Here is a 27599-nt window from a genome sequence, read left to right as displayed (position 1 = left end):
CCGCTTCTATCGTTTCTTTATCACGACATCCATGTTTATTCGTGTAGAAACCTTGACCAGATCTCTCATCAGTTGGTGAATCCAACAACCTCGACCTTCAGTCGACAAACTTTTAGCCTTTGAAATTCAGCAACGTGTTATTTCAATCGTACTTCTCGAAAACCTGTTTTTGCAATTTCACATCGAAACCCCCTCGACGACGCGAGCGCTACTCCAAACTCATTCGCGCGACTTAGAACAATCCACTCGAACTTGGATTCTTACCGATTCGAAGAGTCACCTCTTGCCATATGTCTCAGTAGACCCTTAAACCTACAAACCCACACGACGATCATCCCTCTATAGCCGTTTCTTATGGTGCTAACCACATCGACGTAATGCACCTTATCGACAAGCGACGTTCCTTAATCCAAACCGCCCACAGCTTGTGTACGACCAACTACCTCATCGACACCAGGTAAATCCTTATTGCCGACCTCAAAGCCTTTTGTGTTCTGTCTCAAGTTGGACGCACCAATTTTGACTACCCCTCTTGCATTATCTCGCTACTCGTTCCATGTTACACGGATTCCATGATCCTTATCCTACTCTATTCTGCACAAATCTCCGTTCGGACAAATTACTTTCTACAAATGTTACCCGTTGAAGCAACGAGCCAAGGATACCCCGGGGGTAACGGGTATGGCAAGCACTGTTCATCGAACTCGATACGATTAATACCTAGTTACGACACTCGAATTTATTCTATCCTGTCAGAATTCGACACTTGTTTCTTTTGACGACGTCCGAACCTATTCCGAGAACCAGTGGGAATCAGGACGACTCCTAGGCTCTACCCTGGCACCTCTACAACTCAACCGCCTGCGTTAAGTTTCCCACACGACTTTTAAACGTCGCAACGCTCGCATTTCTCGACCGTACGCAACCCCTCACGAGTTTGACTCGAAAGAGCATCATCTGGCTTTAAGAGAGATGCTCAGCGATCCGCAACTCCGGTAATTGAAAGATAATCTATGATGTGCTCCTATTTTATTCTATCCTGCCCAAGACATTGATGAAATGTCTGCTAGTAATGGCATGCGACCAAAGAAACCGACAAGCCCTTGAGCTTGCAAACATCTACTTGATAAGAAGTAGATGCTGGGCACAGAGTGCCGACTTCTATCGCTTTTGACCGAAACACACATTTTGCATCCGATTCGTCGCAGGCTGCGCACAAAGACTTTTGGCTCACTGTTAGGCATGAGCACCGTTTATCGCCCGCAACCTGATGGTCGGGCCAAACGCACCATCCAAACATTCAAAGGCATGTTGAGAACATGTGTATTGACCAGGGATACGAGTGACACCTCCCTTATGTAGAAATCTCTTCCAACAACCTGCTACCGCACTAGCATTCAGGCAACACAATTTGAGGCATTGCACGGATGCCGATGCCGTTCACCCCTATGTTGGGCGGAAGCCAAATTTCTGGCCCAAAACTTGCACTTGACACAACGGGTAGGATTGCCCAGGACAGACAACGCATGGCGGCAGCTCCAGACCGTCAGAAAGGCTACGCGGATAAGCGTAGGAAACCTCTAGAACTCCGAGTCGGAGACTGAGTTCTACTTAAAGTTTCACCCTGGAAGGGTGTGGTACGTGTTGACAAGCAGGCCAAAACTTAATCCGCGATATGTTGGACCGTTTGAAATTTACCGAGAGGATCGGTAAGGTTGTGATAGACTAAACCTGCCTGAAGAGCCGAGTGCGGTATACAACATCTTTCATGTGCCCAATCTGAAGAAGTATCTGTCAGATGAAACATTCGTTATTCCTTTTTAGGAACTCGTGATCAGCAACAAACTACGCTTCGTTGAGAAACCGGTTGAGATCAAGGATCAAGAAATCAAAACCCTCGAGCGTAGTGTAACCAACAGAACGGGTTCGTTGTAACTCACGCTGTGGCCCAGAGTTTACCTGGGAACGGGAAAACCAGCTGATGCGCATGTATCCCCAGTTGTTTACAAACATCACTTCCAACACTGAGGCTACCGCTAAATTTCGGGAAGAAATTCCAAACCAACAGGGGGTGATGTAAAGCCCTACGAAAACGTTTAAACACACTAGCTTGTCAGTGGCTGCGTGCTAAAATTTCGGGACGAAATTTCTTGAACTTGGGGATAATGTGACACTTCGGGTTTTCTTGCGCATTAATTAATTTTGTGAAATTCTATACTATGTGAAATACGTACAAACTCTGTGGATCTTGTGCTACGTGAATGTTACGTGCTATGTACGTGCTATGTGACCTTATGTGCTACGTGGCTTATATGTTTATTTTGTGAAATTTTGTGAACTACGTGTATGAACGTACGACACTAGGTTATCAGCGAGTCTATTAGAGCGAACGGTATGTCTTAGCTTAAATTTCGAGGACGAAATTCCTGTAACATGGGGAGAATGTGACAACTCGAACCCTTGATTCTGATCGTCGAGAAACGAGCATTTTATTAATGCTCGTATTCACTATTATATATATATATATTATTGATATTATCGTCATTATAATAGTCCGCGATGAGAGTTTTAATTATTTACGTGTTAGTTAATCATAATCGGGCCAATCTGTTTGAGCAAGGCAAGTAGTCATTTAAATGGATCAACGCACTTGGGCCAGGCCCAACCCCACTCCCTAAATCTAAAAACCCTACCCTTCATAGTAATCCTAAACACCCCACCCCCACATAAATTAAAACCCAAAACCCTAACATTACATAACTCAGCCGACACCCACCTTCCGCATCCTTCTCCCCTCTCTCTGTCGACCAACTGTCCCGATGACCGGAGCAGTAATTCCGGCGCCCCTTTCTCCTCCGGCAAACACCCTCCTCTTCACCTTATAAACCTACCCCCACCCCTGATTTCACCCTCTACACACCCACACCTTCCCTGTTCCTCGGATAAACGGTTGGCCGACCACCTCTCTGGTGGCGGCGTACGGAAGCGGCAAGAAGAGATAGTGAGGGATGACGATGGCTGGTTACAGCAGTGGCGACGGACTGAGCTTCCGGCGGAGCTCTGGTTAACCACGAAAGGCGAGACATTGTGGATGACGGTGGTGGTGGTTCTCTGGCGGACCAGCAACGCCGGCGACGGGAGCAACCACGGCAGCGGCGGCAGCTTCCCTCCTTCGCCCTTTGGTCTCTCGGTCAGTATATGCTATGTTTGAACAATTGTGGTTATTGTGGATTTTTTTGGTTTTATATGGATGAAGATGTTACTGTGATAATATCAGACCCATTGATTATTTTGGGATTCATGTGGTCTTTGATTTGGTATATTATTCACTGTCTTGATGATTAAGGAGTTGTGATTATAAACTAAGTGCTACATCTTGTGGTTATGACATAAGTAGGGTGAATAAAGTCGGTAAAAGTATGGTTGAGACATTAATGATGAATTAGTGGTCGAGTTAACGGATGGAATTTTCGTTTGTTTGGTTGTTTGTTCGAGGAATAAAAGTTAAAAAAAAGAAAATATATATATATATATATATATATATATATGTTGAAGATATTAATCATAAATTGTGCTTTATCGTTAGGAATCACTGAAGTAGTGTATGTTCTTTTGATATGATTTTGATCATGAAATTACTATAAAAATTTGTCATACACTTGATGTGGGAAATTACATGTTGAGTTTTTGATGAATAATATTAACTGTAAGGGTAATTTGAAGGATCGATTTGTTAACAAATCATTCCTACATGATATTTGGACATAGGTGACTTTAAATAATATTGAGATATGATTTCTTGTGATTTAATATTCTTGCCTGACTTGAAAGAAAATAATGTTATAAAATTTAGGATGAAGCAGCGTTGATTTATTGTTAAAAACCTCGATGATAAACTGTTTGAACAATGCTTGAAATATTTGAAATGTGTTATATTTGATTTGTTTTGATAAGTGTGCGGTAAAATGAAACATGATAAGGTAATCTAATTGGTTCGTACAATATGGATGAAGGTCCTAGAAACATCAGCGAGGGTTGCAAGTCGGAACCTACGGTTGCGACTCGAGAACAGTGAACGACTACTCGAGACCAAGCATGCACATTAGGGGACTCGAAACCAATTAGGTTGTGACTCGAGATCTCTTGGTCTCGACTCGAGGTTTCGACTCGTGCATGCATCCCTCGAGACCTTCCATTGCAACCCGAGACTTCTTGGTTGCGACTCGAGACCTCATGATCTCGAGTCGAGACCACCCGGTTTCGACTGGACTGTCTCGCTTAGTTATTGGGCCGCATAAGATGATGTTTTGAACTTTGTGCTGTTGTAAATGTGTAACTGTTACTGTTTAACTATTTATAGGCTAGGATAGGCCCAATAACGTGTATGCTAGTATGAATTTCGTGCTATGTGCTAGATACGTGTAGTTTGTGCGTGATGTTACTTGCATACGGACCTAATAAATATTTATAAACCATAATAGGGTATGGTTGACCAACGTAACACAAGTAAATTGACTACCGAGCAAAGCAAAGGTGAGTTCACTACTTTTTACTTAAAGCATGCGTTCCCGGTGGTTGGGAAACGGAACGAAACAACTATTCCTGGTTTGGAATTGCTTGCTATCTCCTTGTGCGGGATACAGTATTTCTATCTCCTGGTGTGGGATACGGGTAACAACACTATCCCTTGTGAGGGATACAAACCTACTTTTCTTCCCTTGTTACTGGGAACTCTTAGTTAATTACTGTTTATACGGAATGCAACGAGCAACACTAAACGAAACTCTATCACTCAAGTCCCTACTACATAATACCGATTAGTCGCCGGGGCCAGGCGAACGGGTTATTAGTTGATAGCGCTATTTAGGTTTTACCAACCTCACACCGTGCCATGGTATGGGATCGGTCGTGAACTAATGTACTCAGGCATCCGTCAATGATGATAGAACATTGACATCGGGGCATCCTGCGGAAACGCAAACGGTTACCTAGTGTTCGGTATTGGAAAAACAGTTTAGTCGCTTACTTATGGGGTAGCTCCCCATGGCATGTATAAACGGGTAAATTAACTGGTTAAAACAAGTTTTTGGAATTAAAACTGGAAAACTGCAAACACGTGAACTCGCCAACGTTATGTTGACACTCTACTGCATGCTTTGCAGGTTGCTTGATACAGCTTTGGACGAACGTTGCAATCGGATGGAGTGCGTGGTTCGTAAGTAACATGTTAATAAACTTGTGGTTTCAATTACGATGCGTTTTCTTCCCCTTTCCGCTGTGAACTTAAACTATGTTTTGAAAAAAAAAAAAATTTTAATTAGGTCACTAGTTATGCTAATGTTTATAACAATAACTAATCCGTTCAAAATAATTAGTGGCTAAGATCCTGGTCGTCACACGCCTCGCGGTAATACTCCGCGTGTGGATTTTGAGGGTGTGACATAGCTCAAAATTGTGATTTTGCCCTCAGTTTAAAATGATGATTTCGCCCCAATTCAAAATATTTTTATGATTTTGTAACACCTCGAAATTTTGCGTCCAATAATGTATTGACACGTGTCGTAGGTTTACACGTGGTGATAAATACTAATTAAAAGACTAAAGTTGACAAACATTGAAAGTATGTGAATCCGAGGGTTCAAAATGTCAACGAGGGATAAATATATCGTACATTAACCCTAAATGATGCTCATACCTTCAAACGAATGAATCACGGATCATACGGAACGAAATGTGGAAGAAAGTGAGGAATTACAAACTACAGGCGTCAAATATGTCAACATGTATAAGTTATACCTCTGAGTGACCTTTTGACAAACCCGAAGCTTTGTAACGGTTAGTTATGCTCACTAGAATACTTGACAAAAATTTCATAGAGTTTCGTTATCGTATGAGCAAGTTGTGATCAAATTCGTATGCGAGGGATTAAAGCATCAACGTTGAAAGTTAGGACTTTTCGGGTAACAATAAAGTTAACCAGGGACTTAACAAAATGGGTATATGTCTTGAAGCCCCTAAACATCAATTTGGAGGGCTCATAGTGCAAGAAAATGATGCCTATTCAAAGTTTGAAGAGCCAAGGACCAAAGCGTAAAAATCAGAAAATTGAAGATCTGGTGCAGAAGGGCTTAGCGCGACGCGAGGCCCAAGGGGGGGGGGTCTTAGTGTCACGCGAGGGCCTATCTGGTCTGATTTTATTGGATTCTTGCTTGCCATAGCCCTTGTAACCGACTTAGATCCATTAATGCTGCAGCATGGGCGCCCCCTACATGCTTTGGAGCCCTTAGGGACACTTGTTGATGATCAATGATCAAATGTAGCCTTAGTTGTCAACAATCTAGTGACTTATAAGCACTATATAAGGCCTTCATGTGCAACATTATGTTCACAACTTCAATCTACATTTGTGAAGACTTCTGGAGCTCCAAAGCAGAACCAAGCCATCCCTAGTCGTGCATAGGACTTTGGTAAGCACCCTTAACCTTTCTTAGTTAAGTTTTTGCTTAGTTATAGCTTAAAAGTCAAACCGTCGTAATTAACGGTTGACTTAACGGTTAATCACAAATGGTCCAGTGATTAGCCGAATCAAAGGTAGTTATATGTTGGTAATTATGTGGGCTTTAAACCCTTAAAAGGGAACCCTCTGATTCTCACTCTAATTAGTCCAAATGTCGAGTCAAACTTGCTTAGAAAAAGTCAACAGAATGCTAACTTTCGATTTAATGCATAATCAGTAATGTAGATGGTGTGTAACCTGTTTTAACACTCATACAACATGATAATAAGTATTATAAGTGGTCTAAGCTTGTTTGATCCGACCATTTACTGTTTTGACCCGGTTCGGAACCGAAAGTCGCAAAACTTTGACTTTTGCTTTGACTTCAGTTCTGACCCGTTATGGTATGATTTAGATATGCCTTATGACTCTCTTAGGACCAGGTTACATGATGGTTTAACCCTCTGTGACCGGTTCATCGTTTGTCCGAGTCTTTTGCACATTTCCGTTAAATGCTTAAAAGTAATTAAACGGCGCAATTAGCACTTTTTACTTTAAAACGAGAATTTTGGATATGTGAAAGGACAATAACCTTAGTTACTGATTTCTAAGCATGTCCCAAAAATTTCACGTCAATCCGAGGTCTAGAATAGGAGTTATGCTAAATAGCGCAATTACGGAAACTTTAGTAATTAAACGGCGCAATTAGCATAAAGCCTATCTAAACCCAAATTTCGACACCAAACCTTTTACACATTGATGTAAAATAATATTTTGAGATTTTTAAAGATTTTTAATCATTTTTAACCTGCTCATAACCTGCGGTTATGGCATCGGTTCGGTAATTACCGAATATACCCTTTTTGGACATAACTTGAGTTCTACATGGTATTTTGACCCGATTCCAGTTGTTACTGATTTTAAATAATAAATAGAGTATTTTGGACTTTATAAACTGTTCGGAAAACTCAGATTTCCTATAGAACTCGGAAACCTCTTTTATAACCTTTAAAATGACCAAAATACCCCTACGGGGCATATGTTGGATTTAAACTCGTTACGGGCATTATGGAAGGTATCCTACTGATACCACAACCTCTTTAGAGCATATTAACTTAGGAAACCTGTGTAGGACCCTTACGGTTACCCGTTACGCCTTTTGAGCGCACGGTTCGGTTTATATAACTAGTTTACATAAACTAGCCGAAACGGGTCAAACCTTATCGTTTTCACTTCAAAATCCAGAGTGTGGTTATTATACCCATATAAAACAAGTCTTCAAACTTGTTGGGTCCAAACCACATTCCATTCCCGGTTTTCGCCTTTCACGCGATTAAACCGTATTTATCCTTTGAAACTGACCGGTCTAAGCTAAGGCTAAATTAAAGACCCGTTAGGATTCTAATAGGTTGTTATAAACCTTCGTTCCAGAATAGGAGACCAGTAAAAGATACTTGCATTTGTTTGATTGAGGTTATTACTTGCTCAGGTAAATACTCTTAACTTATTTTTCGTTATACAGGCTTGGGTTATGGTATATAAAAATACCGCTTGGTCGGGCAATTGACCCCAACTCATTAGTAGTTTGGTATTATCAATGTGACCCGTTTAAAAATTTGTTTTGTTGGCTTTACGCCTTTGGGAGCTTAATGACCATGTCCCGGATATCCCTGGCATCATTTCACGAAATGGCCACGACCTCAACACGCGGGTGTAGGCGTAAACCCGACAATGTGTCTATATTATTAAAGGTATAACCGTTGGTTTTCCCGCCACGGCTTTATGCTTTGTGGCGTGTCTATTAACCTTAAACCCGGCACGACCCGGGCGACCGAACGCATACTGAACATGTAATTCTTTTACAAGATTTAATTGATAAATTATCCCAAGTTACAAAGAGTTTGTGCCTTGTGCATTCAAATCAATTTTATTAAACCTTTTACAAAAGTGTCGGTTGAATGTATTTACCAGTGTAAACTGACGTATTTTCCTCAAAAAGATTAAATGCAGGTTCTGTACGAAATAGGCTGGCCACTCCTTAGCATCGTTAGAGTCTCGCAAGCTTGGGATGCAAATATCTGTTGAACAATATTTCTATTTTTATTTTGATCCCCTGTGGATTTATTTCGACTATTCGTGATACTTGGATATTACAATCGATGGTTGAAATATAATCTATCTTTATGCTTCCGCTGTGCATTTAAATATTGTGGTTTGACTATATTGTTGCCAACTACGTCACGGTAATCCCCTACCGGGCCCACCGGTGAAACACGTGGAAATCGGGGTGTGACAGATTTTGCCCTCTGTTCAAAATTATGATTTTGCTCCCATTTCAAAAATTGCGATTTCTCCCCCAGTTAAAAATTATGATCTTGCCATCGTTTTACTTTTTTTTTTTTTTGCAAAACTATAGTACTGTTTTATTTTGCTTTGTTGTCTCAATGTAACTTTTATTGTGTCAAGCAGTTTTCTAACACTCGCTCATTGGTCCTGACAAATTAGTATTTTACCCCCAGCTCATAATTACAGAACTGTTATTGTTTTAATTTTTTAGCAAAACTATGGTAGTGTTTTCGTTTAATTGGTTGTTTCGATGTATTTTTTTAGACCGTGTTATAAGTAGCATGTACAAGTAACCTAAATACATGCATACATGTTATGAAACTAAGAAATATTTGATTTAACGCCCCGCAATGCGGGCGGGCATAGGTGTAATTTTTATTCGTCCAGACATGTCTGGTACATGCTCATTTGTCCTGAAAAATTACAATTTTGCTCCCAGTTTAAAATTATAATATTTCCATCGTTTTAGTTTTTTTAGTAAAAGTATGGCCGTGTTTTTGTTTTAATCGGTTGACTCGATGTAATTTTATTTTAAGATCGTGTTATATGTAGTATGTACAAGTAACCGAAACATAGACATACATGTTATGAGAGAGAAATATTCGGCTTATTGTGCTGCAACGCTAGCGGGGCAAAAACTAGTTTTGTTTTTTACAGAATTAGCATTTTCAATAATTCATTCTTATGTAATTAAGGAGAAAATAAAACAATATTTTAACACAATAAAAACACATAATCCCTTCGGATTCTCCATCTATCCTTCTCTACATAAACTACCAAAAACAATATTTAAAATAAAATATGTATATAAAAAAAGAACAACCCTACCCCACCCTCCGAAATTAACGCCGTCAATACCCGTATAAACAACCACCCTTTGTCGTCACCGTTAATTCTCATCGGACGTTTCCGGAGTCGGGTACTCATTCAAATCCGTATTCAAACAAACCCGACCCGAACACCTTTGAACCCCCACCGGCTCGCGCTGCCGGCTCGCGCCGTTCTGGTTTTCCAGCGCATCCACTTTCGCGCCGACTTCAGTAGCCTTTTTCCGAATAGCTGCGGCTGAGAGGTCGTGTAAGCCGCCGGCGGAGCAGCCGCCATATTCTCCAATTGAGTCAGGAAAATTAAGCCGAGCCGATGGGCCGCGGAGGTAGAAAACAGCTGTGTCGTAAGCGCGTGCGGCGGCTATCGGCGAGGAGTAGGAGCCGAGCCAGATTCGTGAGCGTTTATTTGGCTCACGAATTTCGGCAACCCATTTGCCCCACTTGCGCATCCGGATTCCTCTGTAGGGTTTTGAGTTTGATGAAGTGGCGGCGGTGGTGGCGGCTGGCTCCATATGTGACGGTGTGATTGGTGGGTTTTTGGGGATGAGGGGGTTATGAATGATTGTTGTGTATTTATGGAGAGAGTTGGCGGCTTCTGGTGTCGAGTCGGCACAAGCCGGTAATGTGAGTATCGTTTTCGGGTTTTAAGATAAGTGCAAAACCTGGCCGACACACACTATCGAAGTATCACTCATGCCTAAAAAGACAAATTTGGTTTGTTGGGTTTTGGTGTTGTTTATATCCACGTATTATTTTTATTTTTATTAGGGGGAGGGGGTGGTGATCACTCATCACTCACAACATTCAATCAAGTTTCGCCATGTTATCAACCATTATTCCATCACTCACAACTTTTTTTTTAGTAGAAATGGTCATCACTCACAACACCAACAATACCCATCACTCACAACACTCACAACCTTTTTCAAACGGTCATCACATCATGCGTGAAGTTTATCACGCAAATTAAGTTTAACGCGTGGAAATTGAGGGGTGGGGGTGGTGTGTTCGTTGTTATAACGCGTGAAGAAATCCATCACGGAGGAATTCTCCTCCCACCCCGCCTGCCCTTATCTAATAGGTTAGGGTGGATAGGGTTGTTAGCTGGCAGACGCAGTGACAGATCTAGAAAATAATTATAGGAGCAACATTTTCTAAAAAAAAAAATCAAACATCAAATTTTTCCAAAATTTACACTACCGTTGGAACATCAAGGGGCAACGGGGGTTACCCCTTGTTACACTCTATATCCGCCATGTTAGCTGGTTCACACATCGGGTTGGATGGGTTATACGGGAATAGCGCCGCAACTCCCTCCATCACGCGTGACGAGGTCAATCTTGGGTAGGTGAACTAGTGCTAGGGATGATAATGGGCTACGTGAACTAACTAGTTACTTATTTATTAAGTTTTTTTTTTTTTTTGAACGGTAAAGATTACATTGTACATGTTCCTCAGCTACACCAATAAATATTGATTATATCTCATGTCATGATTTGAACCCTAGTTTGTTTTTTTTTTTTTTTTTTTTTTTCAAAAGGCTAGAGCATCTACCACCCATCTAAAAGTATCTAAAACTGGAGTGGCTCTCAGGTAAAAAATAAGTTTTATTCTTATATCTATTTGTATCATGATTATAACATGATTCTCTTGATCTATGTGACATATGTACGTCTTGTTTTCTTTTCCCTTTTTTTTCATGAAGGACGTTCACAAGGTTTGAACTTTGAACCCTCATCATTTTGATGAGAGGTGGTCTTTACTATAACTTTATTACCACTGGGACACCCCCTTTGGAGGCTTTGTGCACGTCTAGTTAAGTTGGAAAGAGGAGCTCATTTACAATCATATTAAAATGTCTGTTATAATAGTCAGATTTATATGATTAATAACGTTTTTTATTCTAGTTATCAACCTAAAAATTGGCCCTAAAAACTCCGTATGAAGTAGATCCATGGCTTTAATTTAGTGTGTTTGCGAATTTGATTTGTCCTATTAGTGCGTTTTGATTATCATAAAGGGCTTACTTAGATAAGCAGTGCATTTCCATTATCATGGAGAGTTAACTAACGTGTATTAAAAGTAAAATCCCTCGTTTCATATTATTAATTGGGACAGATGATGTGATTTTAACATTAGAGATGTAATCATGTAATTGTCGTTGTGTTCTTAGGATTTTCAGCTTCTTGTTGGCTCCGTTTTCTCTAATATTTACATATAGTTTGTCGTTAAAAAAGGAAATTGGATTCAATAATCCTAACTAAGGAAATGGGTACAGAGAGGCCCAATAAGTTTGAATGTATTTTCCTCTAACGATAGTGATCTCATATTAACTGAAAGTTAACCCCGCTAGTTTTTTTGATAACATGGACTGATTATGTGAAAAAACATTGATATTTTTTTAAATCCCCACCTTTTCATTTGCACACGCATAGACGCCTATTATGAGTAACCCCCACACCAGTCACCGCCACCTAAATCCTAGTCGTCGTTGTAAATATAGAGAGATGTCAGATGTGGCAGGCAGGGGCGGACCCACCCCCAGCCAAACGTGGGCGGGCGCACCCCCGGGAAAAAAATATTTAATGCTATTTTCCGTCGAAAATTCCCTTCCGCACCCTTTGGAATTTTTCGTCCGTACCTCTTGCATTTTTTCGTCCGCACCCCTTGGATTTTTTTGTCTGCACCCCTTGGAATTTTTTATCCGCACACCTTAAGTAAAAAATGTTATCGATTTGTATTTTAAATTTTTTTAGTAAACTCTAATTTAAAAAAAAAAAAACTACATAAATTATATAAACTTATACTACCCAAATACCCAATACCTTAACCTACTATTTCATTAAACATAACTAGCCCACTAATTCCTAGCCGATTAACCAAAATCAACCTAAGTTCAAACTATAATAATTAAAATAAGCCTAATAGTCGCTTAGAATTCCTCTCGCCCTCCCTCTCTTGCGTCGTCTCCTGCCAGCGATTAGCATACACAACAGCACGTCATCAGTAGCTGCGAACCACCGCCGTCCGACACCAAACCAACCGGAATCCGATAAAGGGTAAGTTTTATGTTTTTTTATGATTTAATTATAGGAGAAAAAGGGTAATAAAATTCTTAAATAGGTTTGAAACTTCGTGTATTTTGACGTTGTTTATGGTTGTTTAAATGATTTTTTAGGATGATTATGTTGGTTAGATGATTTTTAGGGTGATTATACACGATTTATAGGGCTTGAATAGTTTAAAATTAAAATTGAAACATTATGTTAAGGAACGATGAACTTATGGATCAATTTGTTTGTGATAGGAACCATGAGTAGGGACGTTATGGCGCGATTTCTTAAGAAAAAAGTTGATAGTTGTATATGTTATATAGAGAAAAACTTGCTTAAGAAAGTAGCTTCAAATGATGTTTTGGATATATTTCAAAAAATGAAAACCCGTAGGGCGATGTTTTAATTATGTTTGTAACAAGGTTTGATGTGTTTTTGATGATTATATAAATTTAGTTTGATGTTCTTTTGTTTTACATGACCCGGCCCGAACCGATCCGATACGAACCAATTTTTATACTTATATACCTAGGTGTCTAAAATTTTAAAAAATGTTTCGCACCCCCATAGAAAAATTCCTGGGTCCCCCACTGATAGCAGGGGTGGTGACAACATTGAGATTATTAAAATCTAATTTCCCACATAAGCAGTCTACTTTAAAAGACACTAAATGAGTTAACTTTTAGTTAGTTTAGGATGATTGGAATAAAATAAATCAAAGTTAGGATTATCAAAATTTAAATTATCAAAAAAAAAAAAATGTCGCATGGATCACAATTGCAAAGCTGACTATGATTGAACGTAGAAGGATTACTAGTGTGTGTGATGTTTAGAGATTTTGGGCTCACTAAAGACTTCTGTTAGTAAAAGAAATTACTAATTAGCAAGATTTTGACTATTCATATGGCTATAATATAGATAGTGTTATAAATCGTCTAATATACAAAGGGTGATGGTATCTATACATTCATCAAAAATTTTGTACATCCTTCAAAAGATTATAATGATTTTACTACTTTGATAAACTAATGCAATTTCTATGGGATTTGATGATGTATATCAGCCTGTTAGAACAAATTTGTTAACTAGGGAATCATTTCCTTCTATCAAGGTTGTTTTTCAATCATTTCCAGAGAAGAGTCTCATAGGTTGTCTAGTAGTGGATTAAAAGGTCAACATGTTTCTTTTGTGTCAAAGACAAATCAGTCTTTTGATCCTAAAAGAAGAGTGGTTACGAGTCCTAATTCTAATTTAAAGTGTACTCATTGTAACATGCTAGGACATACAGTTGATAGATGTTTTGAAATAATAGGTTATCCACAAGGTTTTAAAAGAAGGGTTGGAAATCAAGGGAATAAGGGTAATACTGGTAATAATCGTTTTAATAATGGAAAGTCTAATGCATTTTCTAGTATTGCTGTTATGCCCTTTACTTCTCAACAGATTTCCAAGCTTCTTAGTCCGGTGAATGAGAAACAGAAAAATGCATCCGAGTCTTCTGTGTCTAACATGGGAGGTAAGTCTTTAAGTGTTGAAAACAATTATGTGTTAATAATGTGTGCAGTAGTTATGTAAATTGTTCTAGTGTTGTTAATCATGAGTTTAGTTACAATTGAGTTATTGATTCTGGCGCTAATCAGCACATGGTAATGACTGATAAGGATATGTATGATTGTGTAGATGTGTCTGAGTATGATCTTAAAGGGTCACATCCTAATGGAACAAGTGCTAAAGTAACTAAAATAGGAAATATAAAACTGGCTATTGGTGTCATTTTGTTTGATGTTTTCTTTGTTCCTAGTTATACTGTTAATCTTGTGTCAGTACATAAACTTGCAAGGGATAATAAGTTGACTGTTTTGTTTGATGAAAATACTTGTTGTATTCAGGATTTAAGTTCAAAGAAAGTCCTGGTGATTGGTAGGCAACATAATGGTCTGTTCTTTGTCAATAGGAATAGTAATTATGCTAATATGTGTTTTAATAGTATGAATAATGTTAATCTGTGGCATAGTAGACTTGGCCATCCTTCAAAACAGGTCCTAGCCATTTTAAAAGATAATCCTGATATTGGTGTAGTTGAAGATTTAACTTGTGAAATTTGTCATAGGGCTAAACAAGTTAGAGTTTCATTTCCTTTGAGTGAACATAAAACCAAAAATGTTGGTGAGTTAATTCATTTAGATGTTCGGGGACCAAATAAAGTGTTGAGTAGAGAAGGGTTTAAATAATTTTTAACTGTTGTTGATGATTATTCTAGGATAGTTTGGTGTTACATGTTAAAAAATAAAATTGAGATGTTTGAAAATATTACAAGTTTTTATGAGTTGTTGCAACCTCAGTTTAAGAAAAGAATAAAATGTTTTAGAAGTGATAATAGAACTGAGTTTATTAATTCGCAAATGAATAGTTTTTGTAAATTAAAAAGGTATTCTTCATCAAACTACTTGTACCTATACACCACAACATAATGGTGTTGTGGAAAGGAAACATCGGCATCTGTTAAATATGGCTAGGTCATTGTTGTTTCAAGGAGGATTACCTTTAAAATTCTTGTCAGATTGTGTTTTAACAGTTGTTTACTTAATTAACAGGATCCCATCTTCTGTGCTTCTAGGATAAAAGTCCATATGAATTATTGCATGGTTTTAAACCTATCTCCACTACAGAAAGAAAAAGTAAAGAAAGATCAAATTCGTCCCTCTCTTAATCACTTAAGGAATTTTGGATGTTTGTGTTTTGGAACAGTCTTGAATGATTCAGATGAACTTTCTTATAGAGCAAATAAGAGTGTTTTAATTGGATATTCGAATTTGAAGAAAGGGTATAAGTTGTAGAACTTAGATTATAAAGTTGAATTCTATTAGACAGATGTTAAATTTTATGAAAATGTATATCCTTTTAAGTCCAAAGTTGTTAATGAAGAAGAAGTTTTCAATAATTATGAGTTGAATCATTTGAATTATTTGACTGTTATGAAACTTTAACATTCAATGATTCTAAAACTAATAAAGTTACTCTTCCCAATGATGAAGAGAGGGATTTAGGTTCTCATGAAGTGTTTAGTGAGCAGCCTGATCATTCTTCAACAGCTGCCACTTCTAGGCAGGGTCAGACCTTAGAACCTAGGTTAGTATAACACCCCGAAAATATAAAACTTTGTATTAGAATTATAAAGTATAAAATAAACAAGAACAAGCTAACTGGGAATAAATAACCCAGTTAGTCATGAGACTTGTAAATTACTTGCTAGAAGATTAAAACACCTTAAATAAAGAACCTAATGATAATGGAGGGACTAAAGGTGTTAAAAACTAAAACTAATAATATTAAAAACAAAGTTTAAACACCAAACACACAAAAATTTGTGTGTCTAGTCGATCAAATAGAAGGGGGCGACCAAGAGTTCATTCCCCAAACCCTAGTTCTTACAAATCATTCAAATTGAAGGATTAAATCAGTTCCAAAGCGAAATCAGAGCCTAGTTTCATGATCTCCTCATCAAAGGGATCATAAGGTCTGCAAATTTTATAAGAAATCTCTACTTAAATTTCTGGATGAATTTAGAGAATTCAAAATTTGTTGTTGCATGAATGTTATATGGATGGGATAGGAACAATATAGTGTCTAGGAGTGAACCCTAGACAATTATATGTTGAAATCATGCTTAATTCTAGTGAATTCCATAATCACCATTGAAGGTGATAAGTGGGTTTTGTAGGAGCATGTAAAACACTAGAATTTGATTGTTGTTCTAGTATAATTTGAATTCTAGGAAGTAAATTCAGATATTGATAATGTGAAAATTGATATGAACATGCTTAGTAGATGCTAATATTGGCTAAATAACAAGCCATGAACATGATTATAAGTTTTGAGAAATTACGCCCTTAAGGTGTTTGTAAAAATGCCTCAAAGAAGGCTTAAAAACTGAAATTTGAGCTAAAACGCATAATTGTAAAGTTTCGGCAAACTATGCGATATATGCTAAGAAAAGAGTTCTAAACATGTTGAATTGAACTCTTTAGATAAGGAATCCGGATCGTCAAGTGGACAAGCCGGTGGAGATACGCGTTTGAAGAGGGTGCTTTAAAGGTACGTGACTTGTCGTCTCGTTACATTCATGTAGATAAACCTAGTCGTAGATATGTTTAATATTGATATGGCGAAAATAATGACGTTTGGTATATCAATGAAGTGGTGTAACTCACTCGACAACCAAACGGGTCAAACTAGTTAAATAAATATGCTTGTTGATGTCATTGTTTAAAATAGCCATGTTGGAACGTCAATGAAGTGATGTAACTCACACGACAAACCCAATGGGTTAAATAATGGTCGAATTGGTAGTGCTTGAAACGACTTAAACATCACTCGTTACATTGGGTTATAAAGCGTAAGCCATGGAATTGAAGTGATACGCTAAGGTTGACAAGCCCGGGAATGGGTAATTATAGTGAGAAATCAACATTGATGAATTATGCAAGTACGTGACCTTGGTCCCGTTACATTACGTATAAACGTTTGGTTTTAGCTTGTTAATAGTGTCATAATGTAGTATATGCGTTTGACGTGTCATTTAAGTGGTGAAGCCCACTCGACATTTAAACGGGTCAAAATATTGGTTAGAAATAGTTTGGCTTGACATTAAAGTGAGGATTTTCACTCGTCAACCAAACGGGTCAAAACTATGTCCTTATATCGATTCTTGCGCATAAAGATTTGAAAATCTCATATTGCGCTGGTGCTAGATAGCAATTTTAGCAAAGAATGGTTATACTAAGTTAAGGTTATGAATCCGTGTCATTGGGTCGAATGGTAGAAACTAGTTGCAAGAATTGCATAAAGTGGCAATGCTTGAATTTATAGAAAAACAAGCATGAAATTCAAATACGAGCGTAAAGCCATGTAATGGTATGGGTTCGCCAAAAACAATTTCAAGCCCGGGGAATGGGTAAATAAGATTAGAATGCCAAAGAATAAATTGGCGAACAATTTGCAACGTAGTTAATGGGTCGAATAATCGAAACAAGGATTTTGTGGGCCATTCGTTCATAATCCGGGTTTCGTTAAGTGAAATTTATATGGTTAGATCCGTAATTTTAATACGGACATATAGGAAAAAGAATCGGCTAAAACGAATATGTAAATAAAAAATTATGGGGAATTAAGCAAAAAAAAAAATTAATTAACATAAGAAAGCTGAGCTGGGCGAACCGTGGGCCATAGTCCTGAACCGTGGCTCACAGTCTGGCAATTCTGGTTTGAGCTGGGCGAACCGTGGGTCACAGTCCTGAACCGTGGCTCACAGTCTGGCAATTCTGTTTTGAGCTGGGCGAACCGTGGGCCACAGTCCTGAACCGTGGCTCACAGTTTGGCAGTTAATTTGTTTGTTTTTCATTATTTAAGCAATTGAACTCGTTTTTACTTAATATTAAGACATCAAAACTAACGATTATTGTGGTTTTGACCATAGGCGATGCTCGTTTGCTACGGATGCCGATCAAGCGTGAAACCAAGAACCGAACACCATTTTTGAAGCTTCCGCACTAATTTAAACTTGTCTAAACAATGATGTTTTGTAAACTCTATTAGATATGAATACTTTGGACTTGATGGTTACTTATGTTAACTCACTAAACGATGTGTAACTTAACTTATTAACTAAGTTTTGATAAGTATGCATCTTGTAAAAAAAAAGAAACTCGTATTTTATGATTAAAATGATAGAGATTTAAGATGAGTGTTACAGTTAGTGAGTAGTAGTGATGAAGGTCATGGCAGGGTTGAGGACACTAACACTTTAGATGCTGAGACCAACCCGTCTGAGGGAAACTTACCTAGTGTTAGGAGGTCTACTAGGAATACTTCTGTTCCTAGTGAAATATATTATTCATGTTTATCTGCTGAGAATATGTTTTTTATTAGTAGTTTAAATAAATCTATTGAGCCAAGTACCTATAGTGAGGCTTCTCAAGATCCCAAGTGGATTGAAGCTATAAACTTGGAAATGGAAGCCTTACATAGGAATACGACTTGGGAATTGGTGGATTTACCTGTTGGTAGGAAGCCTATAGGATGTAAGTGGATTTATAAAGTATAGAGCCAATGGGGAGATTGAAAGGTATAAGGCTCGTTTGGTTGCAAAGGGGTACAACCAAAGAGAGGGGTTAGATTTTGGTGAAACTTTTTCACCAGTTGTGAAAATGGTTACTGTGAGATGTGTATTGAGTCTTGTTGTTTATAATGGCTGGTCATTGTCAATTGGATGTTAACAATAGTTTTTTATATGGGTCAATATCTGAAGAATGGCTGGTCATTGTTTCAATTGGATGTTAACAATAGTTTTTTATATGGGTCAATATCTGAAGATGTTTACATGACACTTCTAGAGGGCTATTACTCAAAAAACGAGACTAAAGTGTGTAAACTTGTTAAGTCTTTGTATAGGTTAAAACAAGCTCCTAGGAAGTGGAATGAAAAATTGACTAAAGTGTTACTTGATGTAGGTTTTGTTCAAAGTGCTTGTGATCATTCCTTGTTTATCTTATCTAAAAATTCCATGTTAATTGTATTGTTGGTATATGTTGATGACATTGTTATTACTGGGACTGATGAGTTAGAAATAGGGAAGATCAAAAGTTTACTTAGTAACACATTTCAAATAAAAGACTTGGGCATACTTAAATATTTTCTGGGATTAGAAGTGTTATATGATAAAACTGGAATTTGATTGAACCAGAGAAAATATTATTTGGAAGTGTTAAATGAGTTTGGTTACCTTGCTTGTAAACCTGCTAAAACGTCCATTGAATTAAGTCATGTGGTGAACTCTAAAAATAGTATAAATGAAGAGAAGTTAATTGATGTTACAAGTTATCAAAAGTTAATAGGGAAGTTAATTTACTTGTCATTAACTCGCCCAGATATTAGCTATGTTGTGCAATACTTGAGTCAGTTTATGCACAGTCCTTTGAGTTCACATCTTAAAATTGTTTTAAGGTTACTCAGGTATTTAAAGTTGAGTCTGGGAAGAGGTTTAATGTTTAAGAAAGGTGTTAGTTGTGAATTAACTTGTTTTGCCGATTCAGGATGGGCTAAGTGTCTGGTCACTAGAAAATCTGTAACAGGATATTGTGTTTTCTTAGGTGAAAATTTGTTCTCTTGGAAAAGTAAGAAACAAAGTACTATTGCGAGGTCTACAGGAGAGGCTGTATACAGAGCGATGTGTTCAGCTTCTTGTGAGTTGGTTTGGATTGTAAATGTGTTAAATGAATTAAAAGTGGAATGTAAATTACCAATAAAACTTTTTTTGTGATAGTAGTGCTGCTATTTCTAAAACAGTCAATCCTGTTTTTCACGAAAGAACAAAATATTTTGAAATTTATTTATATTTTCTGAGAGAAAAAGTGTCGATTGGTTTTATATGTACTGAAAAGGTTGATTCAGATAATCAACTTGCAGATTTGTTTACTAAAGGGTTAAGTGTTGCCCATCATGAGAATTTTTGTAAAAGATTGGGTTTGGTTGATCTGTTTAGAAGAACTGAATGAAGTGGGGATGTTAAAATAATGTGACAATAATCCATATGAACCCTAATCAAGGCATGAACAATAATCTAATGATTCACATGAACATGCAACCGATTACTTCATCATAACCCGATTCACTAGAACAATAATAAGTTAACAATCCGAATCTATCAAACAAAACAGTGGATCAACATCTACATCAAACCGATTCATATCATAGCCGATTACATGCATCTATTCGGTTCTTTAGTTAATATTACAACAGCCGATTCATATGAACATAACCACATAACATCATTAGCTTATCATGTAATCAATCCGAAAACAATATATCATAGCCGATTATACATATCCGATTCACAAGTATAACATTCATACACACCGTATCATGGCAAACATAATATCAATAATCACACGGACAAGATGATACACTAACCAATTGAAGGAGAGAGCAAGGATTGATCCGAACACCACAAGTTCCGATGGCTGCCGTCAAGTTTGTGAGAGAGAGGAACCGAACTAGGGTTTTGTGTGTGAAGGTGTTGTTGTAACAAGTGAGAACCAAAACTCTAAGGGGGATTGCTTGTATGCGTGTAAGAGGAGGATGGGCCGAACCCACACATGGGCTGCCCTTATGGTCCGATTACAATGGATACGGCGCCAAGTGGGCTTGTGTGATCAGGTGTAGTGTTGTGCGATCGGATCATGTTGTGCGTTTAATACAAACATTCAATAACGTACATACATGCACATAATAACATTCAATAAATCAAAGCTCATATAATCACAACACGTTCACATACGTTACACAAAGTACAAAGATCGGTTTGGAAATACGAGTTGTCACATTATCCCCAACTAAAAAGAAATTTCGTCCCGAAATTTGGTATGCACTCACTGAGGAAGCTAGGTAAGTTATATCGTTCACTGGTTTTCCTGGGGTGTCACATCCTCCCCCCGTTGATCTGGAATTTCGTCCCGAAATTCCGCAGTAGTAGCTTCAGCCTCAGTAGTGGTTGCATTGGTTCCGAATAACTGGGGATACTTTTCTGTCATCTGGTCTTCGCGCTCCCAGGTGTACTCTGGACCACGTTTGGAGTTCCAACGAACTCGAACAAGAGGGATTCTCTTGTGTTTGAGGACCTTAACATCCCGGTCCGTGATTTCAACTGGTTCCTCGACGAAGTGCAACTGTTCGTCGATAGTGAGCTCTTTCAAAGGAATTATGAGAGTTTCATCTGACAGGCATTTCTTCAGATTCGACACGTGAAAAACATTGTGAACTGCCCCGAGTTCAGCTGGTAGGTTCAACCTATAGGCTACTTTGCCTATTCTTTCTATGATCTCGAATGGTCCGACATACCGCGGATTGAGTTTGCCCCGTTTGCCAAAACGAACCACACCCTTCCAGGGTGAGACTTTAAGTAAAACCCGGTCCCCGGCTTGAAATTCCAATGGCTTCCTACGCTTATCCGCGTAGGCTTTCTGACGGTCGCGTGCTGCCGCCATGCGTTGTCGTATTTGTGCAATCTTTTCCGTGGTGTCCACTATAAGTTCTGGACCCGTGATCTGACTATCCCCCACCTCTGCCCAACAGAGAGGTGACCGGCATTTACGCCCGTACAATGCCTCGAATAGAGCGGCTTGAATGCTGGTGTGATAACTGTTATTGTATGAGAACTCCACTAGAGGGAGATGCTTTTCCCAGCTGTTGCCGAAATCAATGACACATGCCCGAAGCATGTCTTCAAGAGTCTGGATTGTTCGCTCAGACTGCCCATCCGTCTGAGGATGATATGCTGTGCTCATGTCTAACCGTGAGCCAAAAGATTTGTGCAGTGCTTGCCATAGCTCTGACGTGAATCGTGCATCCCGATCCGAAATGATAGAGGTGGGCACCCCGTGCCTCGAAACAACTTCCTTATGATAAACGTCTGCGAGAGTGGAGAACTTATCCGTTTCCTTTATAGCCAGGAAGTGTGCAGACTTGGTGAGTCGATCCACGATCACCCATATAGTATCATTCCCACGCTGGGATCTGGGTAGGCCTGTAACAAAATCCATGGAAATTTCCTCCCATTTCCACTGTGGTATCTTTGGTTGTTGAAGTAAGCCTGCTGGTTTCTGATACTCCACTTTGACTTTTGCACATGTCAAACACTTGCCGACGTAAGTAGCGATGTGGGCCTTCATGCTAGGCCACCAATATGTTGTTTTGAGATCGTGGTACATTTTATCCGACCCTGGATGTACCGAGTAGCGGGACTTGTGCGCTTCGTCCATCACAAGTTCGCGTAGACCACCATAAAGTGGGACCCAAATATGTCCCGTTACATAAAAGGCGTCGTCTTCCTTCTGTTCTAACCGTTGCGGTGAGCCGCGTAGGGCTTCAGCCCTGACGTTTTCTGGTTTCAATGCTTCTATCTGAGCAGTTCGTATCTGTGCAGGAAGACTGGACTGAATAGTGAGCTGCAAAGCTCGTACGCGTCTAGGTGTAGTGTCTTTCCGACTGAGGGCGTCAGCCACAACATTGGCTTTGCCTGGATGGTACTTAATAGCGCATTCTTAATCGTTCAAAAGTTCAACCCATCTTCGTTGACACATATTCAATTCCTTCTGCTTGAAGATATGCTCGAGACTCCTGTGATCGGTGTAAATTGTGCACCTGGTACCGTACAGGTAGTGTCGCCATATCTTAAGTGCGAAAACAACAGCTCCCAGCTCTAAATCGTGCGTTGTGTAGTTCCATTCATGAACCTTAAGCTGGCGCGAAGCGTAAGCAATGACCTTGTCGCACTGCATTAACACACATCCAAGACCCTGAATGGATGCATCACAATAAACCACGAAATCGTCCGTGCCCTCTGGCAAAGAGAGGATAGGTGCACTGCAAAGTCTATCCTTTAAGTGCTGAAAAGCAGTTTCCTGAGTGTTGCCCCAACGGTAGGTGACACCCTTCTGTGTTAGTAGTGTAAGTGGCTGAGCAATCTTTGAGAAATCCTTGATAAACCGTCTGTAGTATCCTGCCAAACCCAAGAATTGGCGGATTTCCGTTGGTGTACGCGGTGCAGGCCAGTTCCTGATCGAATCTACCTTGGATGGATCAACATGGATCCCATCCTTGTTTACTACGTGGCCTAGAAAGTGGACTTCACGAAGCCAGAAGTCGCATTTTGAAAACTTGGCGTACAGCTGTTCCTTTCGTAGCAGTTCCAAGATCAATCGTAAATGCTGCTCGTGCTCCTCCTGGCTCTTGGAGTATATCAGGACGTCGTCAATGAAAACAATCACAAACTTGTCTAAGTAGGGTTTGCACACCCTGTTCATAAGGTCCATAAATACGGCAGGCGCGTTCGTTAACCCGAACGGCATGACAAGAAACTCGTAGTGGCCGTAGCGAGTTCTGAATGCGGTCTTGGAGACGTCCTCATCCCGGACTCTCAGCTGATGATAACCCGACCTCAAGTCTATCTTGGAGTAGTAACTCGACCCTTGCAACTGGTCGAATAAGTCGTCTATGCGCGGAAGAGGATAACGGTTCTTCACCGTCACCTTGTTGAGTTCCCGGTAGTCTATGCACATCCTGAAGGTACCGTCCTTCTTTTTCACGAATAACACTGGAGCTCCCCAAGGCGAAGAGCTTGGACGAATAAAGCCCTTTTCCAAGAGCTCTTGCAGTTGCTTTGACAGTTCTTCCAGTTCGGTTGGTGCTAAACGATACGGTGCTCGAGCTATGGGTGCTGCTCCCGGAGCGAGCTCGATCTGAAATTCGACTTGGCGATGAGGTGGTAAACCAGGCAAATCTTCAGGAAACACCTGAGGATAATCGCGTACAACTGGAATGTCTTCCAATTTCTTTTCCTTTGCTGATGCGTCTGTAACGAGTGCCAAGATAGCGGTGTGACCCTTCCGCAAACATTTCCGAGCCTTCAAGAAAGAGATGATGCCAACCACAACACCACTCTTGTCGCCTTGAACTTCGAGAGGTTCTTGACCAGAACGAGGAATGCGAACTATCTTTTCCTTGCACAAGATCTCTGCGTGATGTTGAGATAGCCAGTCCATACCAATGACGATGTCGAAACTACCCAAAACTATGGGAATGAGATCGATGGAGAAAGTCTGACCCGCGAAGATAAGATTACAACCCTGAACTATGTGCGTGGCCTCTAGACTCTTACCATTAGCTAATTCTATTACATGTTTGGTGGTTAAGAGTGTTGGTGCACGTTTTAACAATTTACTGACTTTCAATGATATATAACTTGTATCAGCACCCGAATCAAACAAAACTGTAACATAAATATCGTCGAGGAGAAACTTACCCATAACCACATTGGGATCGTTCATTGCGTCTCCTCGTCCCAGCACGAATGCACGCCCCCTTGCTTCGTTCCCATTGTTGTTCCCACCGTTGTTACCATTGCCCTGGTGATTGTTGTTGTTGCGATCCTGGTTCTGGTTCAACTGAGGGCAATCACGTTTGAAATGACCTTCTGCCCCACACTGGAAACACCCCCGGTTTCCACGCTGTGGCTGCTGCTGTTGGTTCTGAGGAGCTGGTAGTGGGAATTGCTGATTCTGATTTGCAGGCCGTGGGCTCCTACAGTCTTTGGCCTCGTGACCCATCTTGAGACACCTTTGGCAACGACCCTTGTTGCACTGGCCGCTATGGTGCCTGTTACAGTTGTGGCACTTTGGTTGATTTCCCTGATATCTTCTCTGTCTATGACCACCAGAAGGTTGCTGGCTAGGACTCTGGTAGTGGTCAGTCTTTTGCTGCTGAGCTTGAGACTGAACTGTTGCTGAACCTTTGCTAGAATCCCCATCCCACTTTCTTTTGCTGTCACTGGGGGTAGTGGGAGTAGCGGCTGAAGTGGTAGCAATGATGCGTTTGGGCAACTTGTTCTGTTCCACCGCCTGATCCGTGAGGCGATGAGCAAGACGCTGAATGTCTTGGATGTTGTCGAGGTTAGCCGATGTAACATGGCTCTGAATTTCTGAGGCTAGACCCTTGAGGTACAGTTCGATACGCTTGATCGGAGGGTCTACCATGGTTGGACACAAGATGGCTAGTTCGTTCGACCGTTTCGTATAAGCTTCAATCTCTGACCCCGTCATTTTCAAATGGTAAAGCTCCACTTCCAACTTGTGGATGTCGTCACGCGTGCAGTATTCCCTTTTGATAAGTTCCTTAAAATCGTTCCAGGGTGTGGCGTTAGCAGCTGCCAACCCTAGGATCTGTACTTGCGCGTTCCACCAGGTTAGCGCGATTCCTTCCAAAGTACCAGTGGCATACTTGACCCTGCGAGCCTCAGGGCATTCACACATCTCGAACACTGACTCGAGCTTCTCAAACCAATGGAGTAGTCCCACTGCTCCTTCCGTGCCACTGAACGTGCTTGGACGACAGTCCATGAAGTTCTTGAATGTGCAGACAGGTTGCTGTGTGGGTTGACCTATTGTGTACGAATAGGACAAAGCTTAAACACGAGAGTTGGTTTAGGAGTGTAGGATCTAAAGACCCTAGTGTGTGCTAAGACTACATGATATACCTCCTGCTTGTGCGGCTGCAAGTGCCGCAGCAACTTGTTCGTTAATGAGAGCCGTCAACTGGGCTTGAGTCATGTTAATTCGTCCAGACATGTTCTTCAAAGTAAAAGTAGCGTAAGTGAGAATGGTTCGCGAGTAGTGCGATGACAGAAAAGTGTAAGCACGTAAGTGTTCTCAGGCAATAGTGTCAGGTGTATCTAGGCGTAATACGAGCAAAGTTCTATATAGTTCTAGCATGCAGGCAATATAAACATAAACCATATTACCTAGGATGTCGAGTCTTACACGTGGAGCGAAGCATCGTTGTGGATCGTTGAGAGCACTGTTCTGGTTATAGTCTGGTTTTAATAAAACGTTTTCCCATATTAAAACCTAGTTCTCTATAACCAATGGCTCTGATACCAATCTGTCACACCCCCAAAAATCCACCCGCGGAGTACCACCGCTTGGAGGCGTGACATGACCAGGATCAAGCCACCAATCACATCGAACATAGCGTTTAATAATAAAAGTAGATAATGTAATTCATCACGACATGATTGATGTTCAAAACCAAACTTTGTTTAAGTAGCGGAAGCATGTAAGTAAACCCAACATGAATAATAATGTATGAAATGTCATAAGTGTTTAATTAAGCGCTCATGACCCATGCCCACAACGACCTGTTCCTCCTTGTGCAAGCTCCATAAGTACCTAAGGTCCTGCAAGGCATGCAGCAGAGAGTCAACAACTAGTTGAGCGAGTTCACAGAAAGTAAGTTCGTAACAGTAATTCGTATTTCATTTAGTGGGGGCTTCCCATGCAGGTATGTACTAATAGCGGGGGTTTCCCGTGGTCATATGTATTACTAGTGGGGGTTTCCCTCGTTTATCTTTACTAATGGGGGCTTCCCATGTTTGTATTTACTAGACTATTTGCAACCATGTGTTCTTCTTAAACCGAGAACAGGAATACGTACAAGGTCACGTAGGATTTACGTGAGTGCCCTTCCCCGAGGACAGTGGTACGTGTGGGGTTTACGTAGGATTTACGTAAGTGTCCTTCCGACCCGGAAGACAGTAGTAGGTATTAGTTTACGTAGGTTTTACGTAAGTGTCCTCCCGACCCGGGAGACATTGGTAGATACTAGGTTACGTAGGTTTTACGTAAGTGTCCTGACTATCCTGAGGACGATGGTCTATAGTCTAGCAATAGCGTAAGTACGAGTAATCATCCAATTCAAAACTTCAACCCAATTCCCACCCGGGAATCCCATGCCTTGGCTGTGTGAACTCACCTTGGTTTGCTCGGTAGATACACAAAAGGTTCTTGAACTAAGGGTGGTCAACCACGTCCTAACAGGGTTACCACACAAGTCAGGTTTTGACTTCAAGTAATGCACGTATAAATTATAGCAAACACGTATTGCACGTTAACAGTCAAGAGCATAACATAATCATACTTGTGCGTTTTAAGATATAAGCCCAAATGTACCCGGCCCAACATGTTGTGCGATCCAACAACATGTTGTGCGATCCAACAATTCCCGGCCCAACGACATAAGTGGTCCAATAGCATACACGTCCCAATTAACAACGTACAAATATCTTGTGCGATCCGGATTGGGTTGTACGATCCGGTTTGGGCTTGATCGGCCCAATCAGACTAACAACATGTGTGATCCAATACGCCTTGTGCAACTAGGAACACCTTGTGCAACCAGGTTTCCTTGTGCGTATGGATCATCTTGTGCGATCAACAACTAGTGCGTATTGGGTCCTTGTGCGACCAAGGACTCTTGTGCGATTAATTT

The 27599-nt window shown here is 40.1% G+C and overlaps 1 protein-coding gene across 1 annotated transcript; it reads right to left on the bottom strand.

Moving 5' to 3' along the window:
* Positions 1–9501: 9501 nt before the first annotated feature.
* LOC110936115 (ethylene-responsive transcription factor RAP2-10) lies at positions 9502–10319 on the bottom strand. Its single transcript, XM_022178448.2, has one exon. The coding sequence runs from the start codon at positions 10179–10181 to the stop codon at positions 9732–9734; it is 450 nt and encodes a 149-aa protein (XP_022034140.1). The 5' UTR covers positions 10182–10319; the 3' UTR covers positions 9502–9731.
* Between the last annotated feature and the right edge of the window lie 17280 nt (positions 10320–27599).

The sequence above is a fragment of the Helianthus annuus genome, chromosome 4, assembly GCF_002127325.2.
Source record: "Helianthus annuus cultivar XRQ/B chromosome 4, HanXRQr2.0-SUNRISE, whole genome shotgun sequence".
Taxonomy (NCBI): Eukaryota; Viridiplantae; Streptophyta; class Magnoliopsida; order Asterales; family Asteraceae; genus Helianthus; species Helianthus annuus.
The sequence above is the reverse complement of the archived record's forward strand: the minus strand, read 5'-3'. Positions and strand labels throughout refer to the sequence as shown.

Excerpts from the sequence above, each read along its gene's own strand:
- LOC110936115 (XM_022178448.2), bottom strand. The coding sequence starts at position 10,181 with ATGGAGCCAGCCGCCACCACCGCCGCCACTTCATCAAACTCAAAACCC.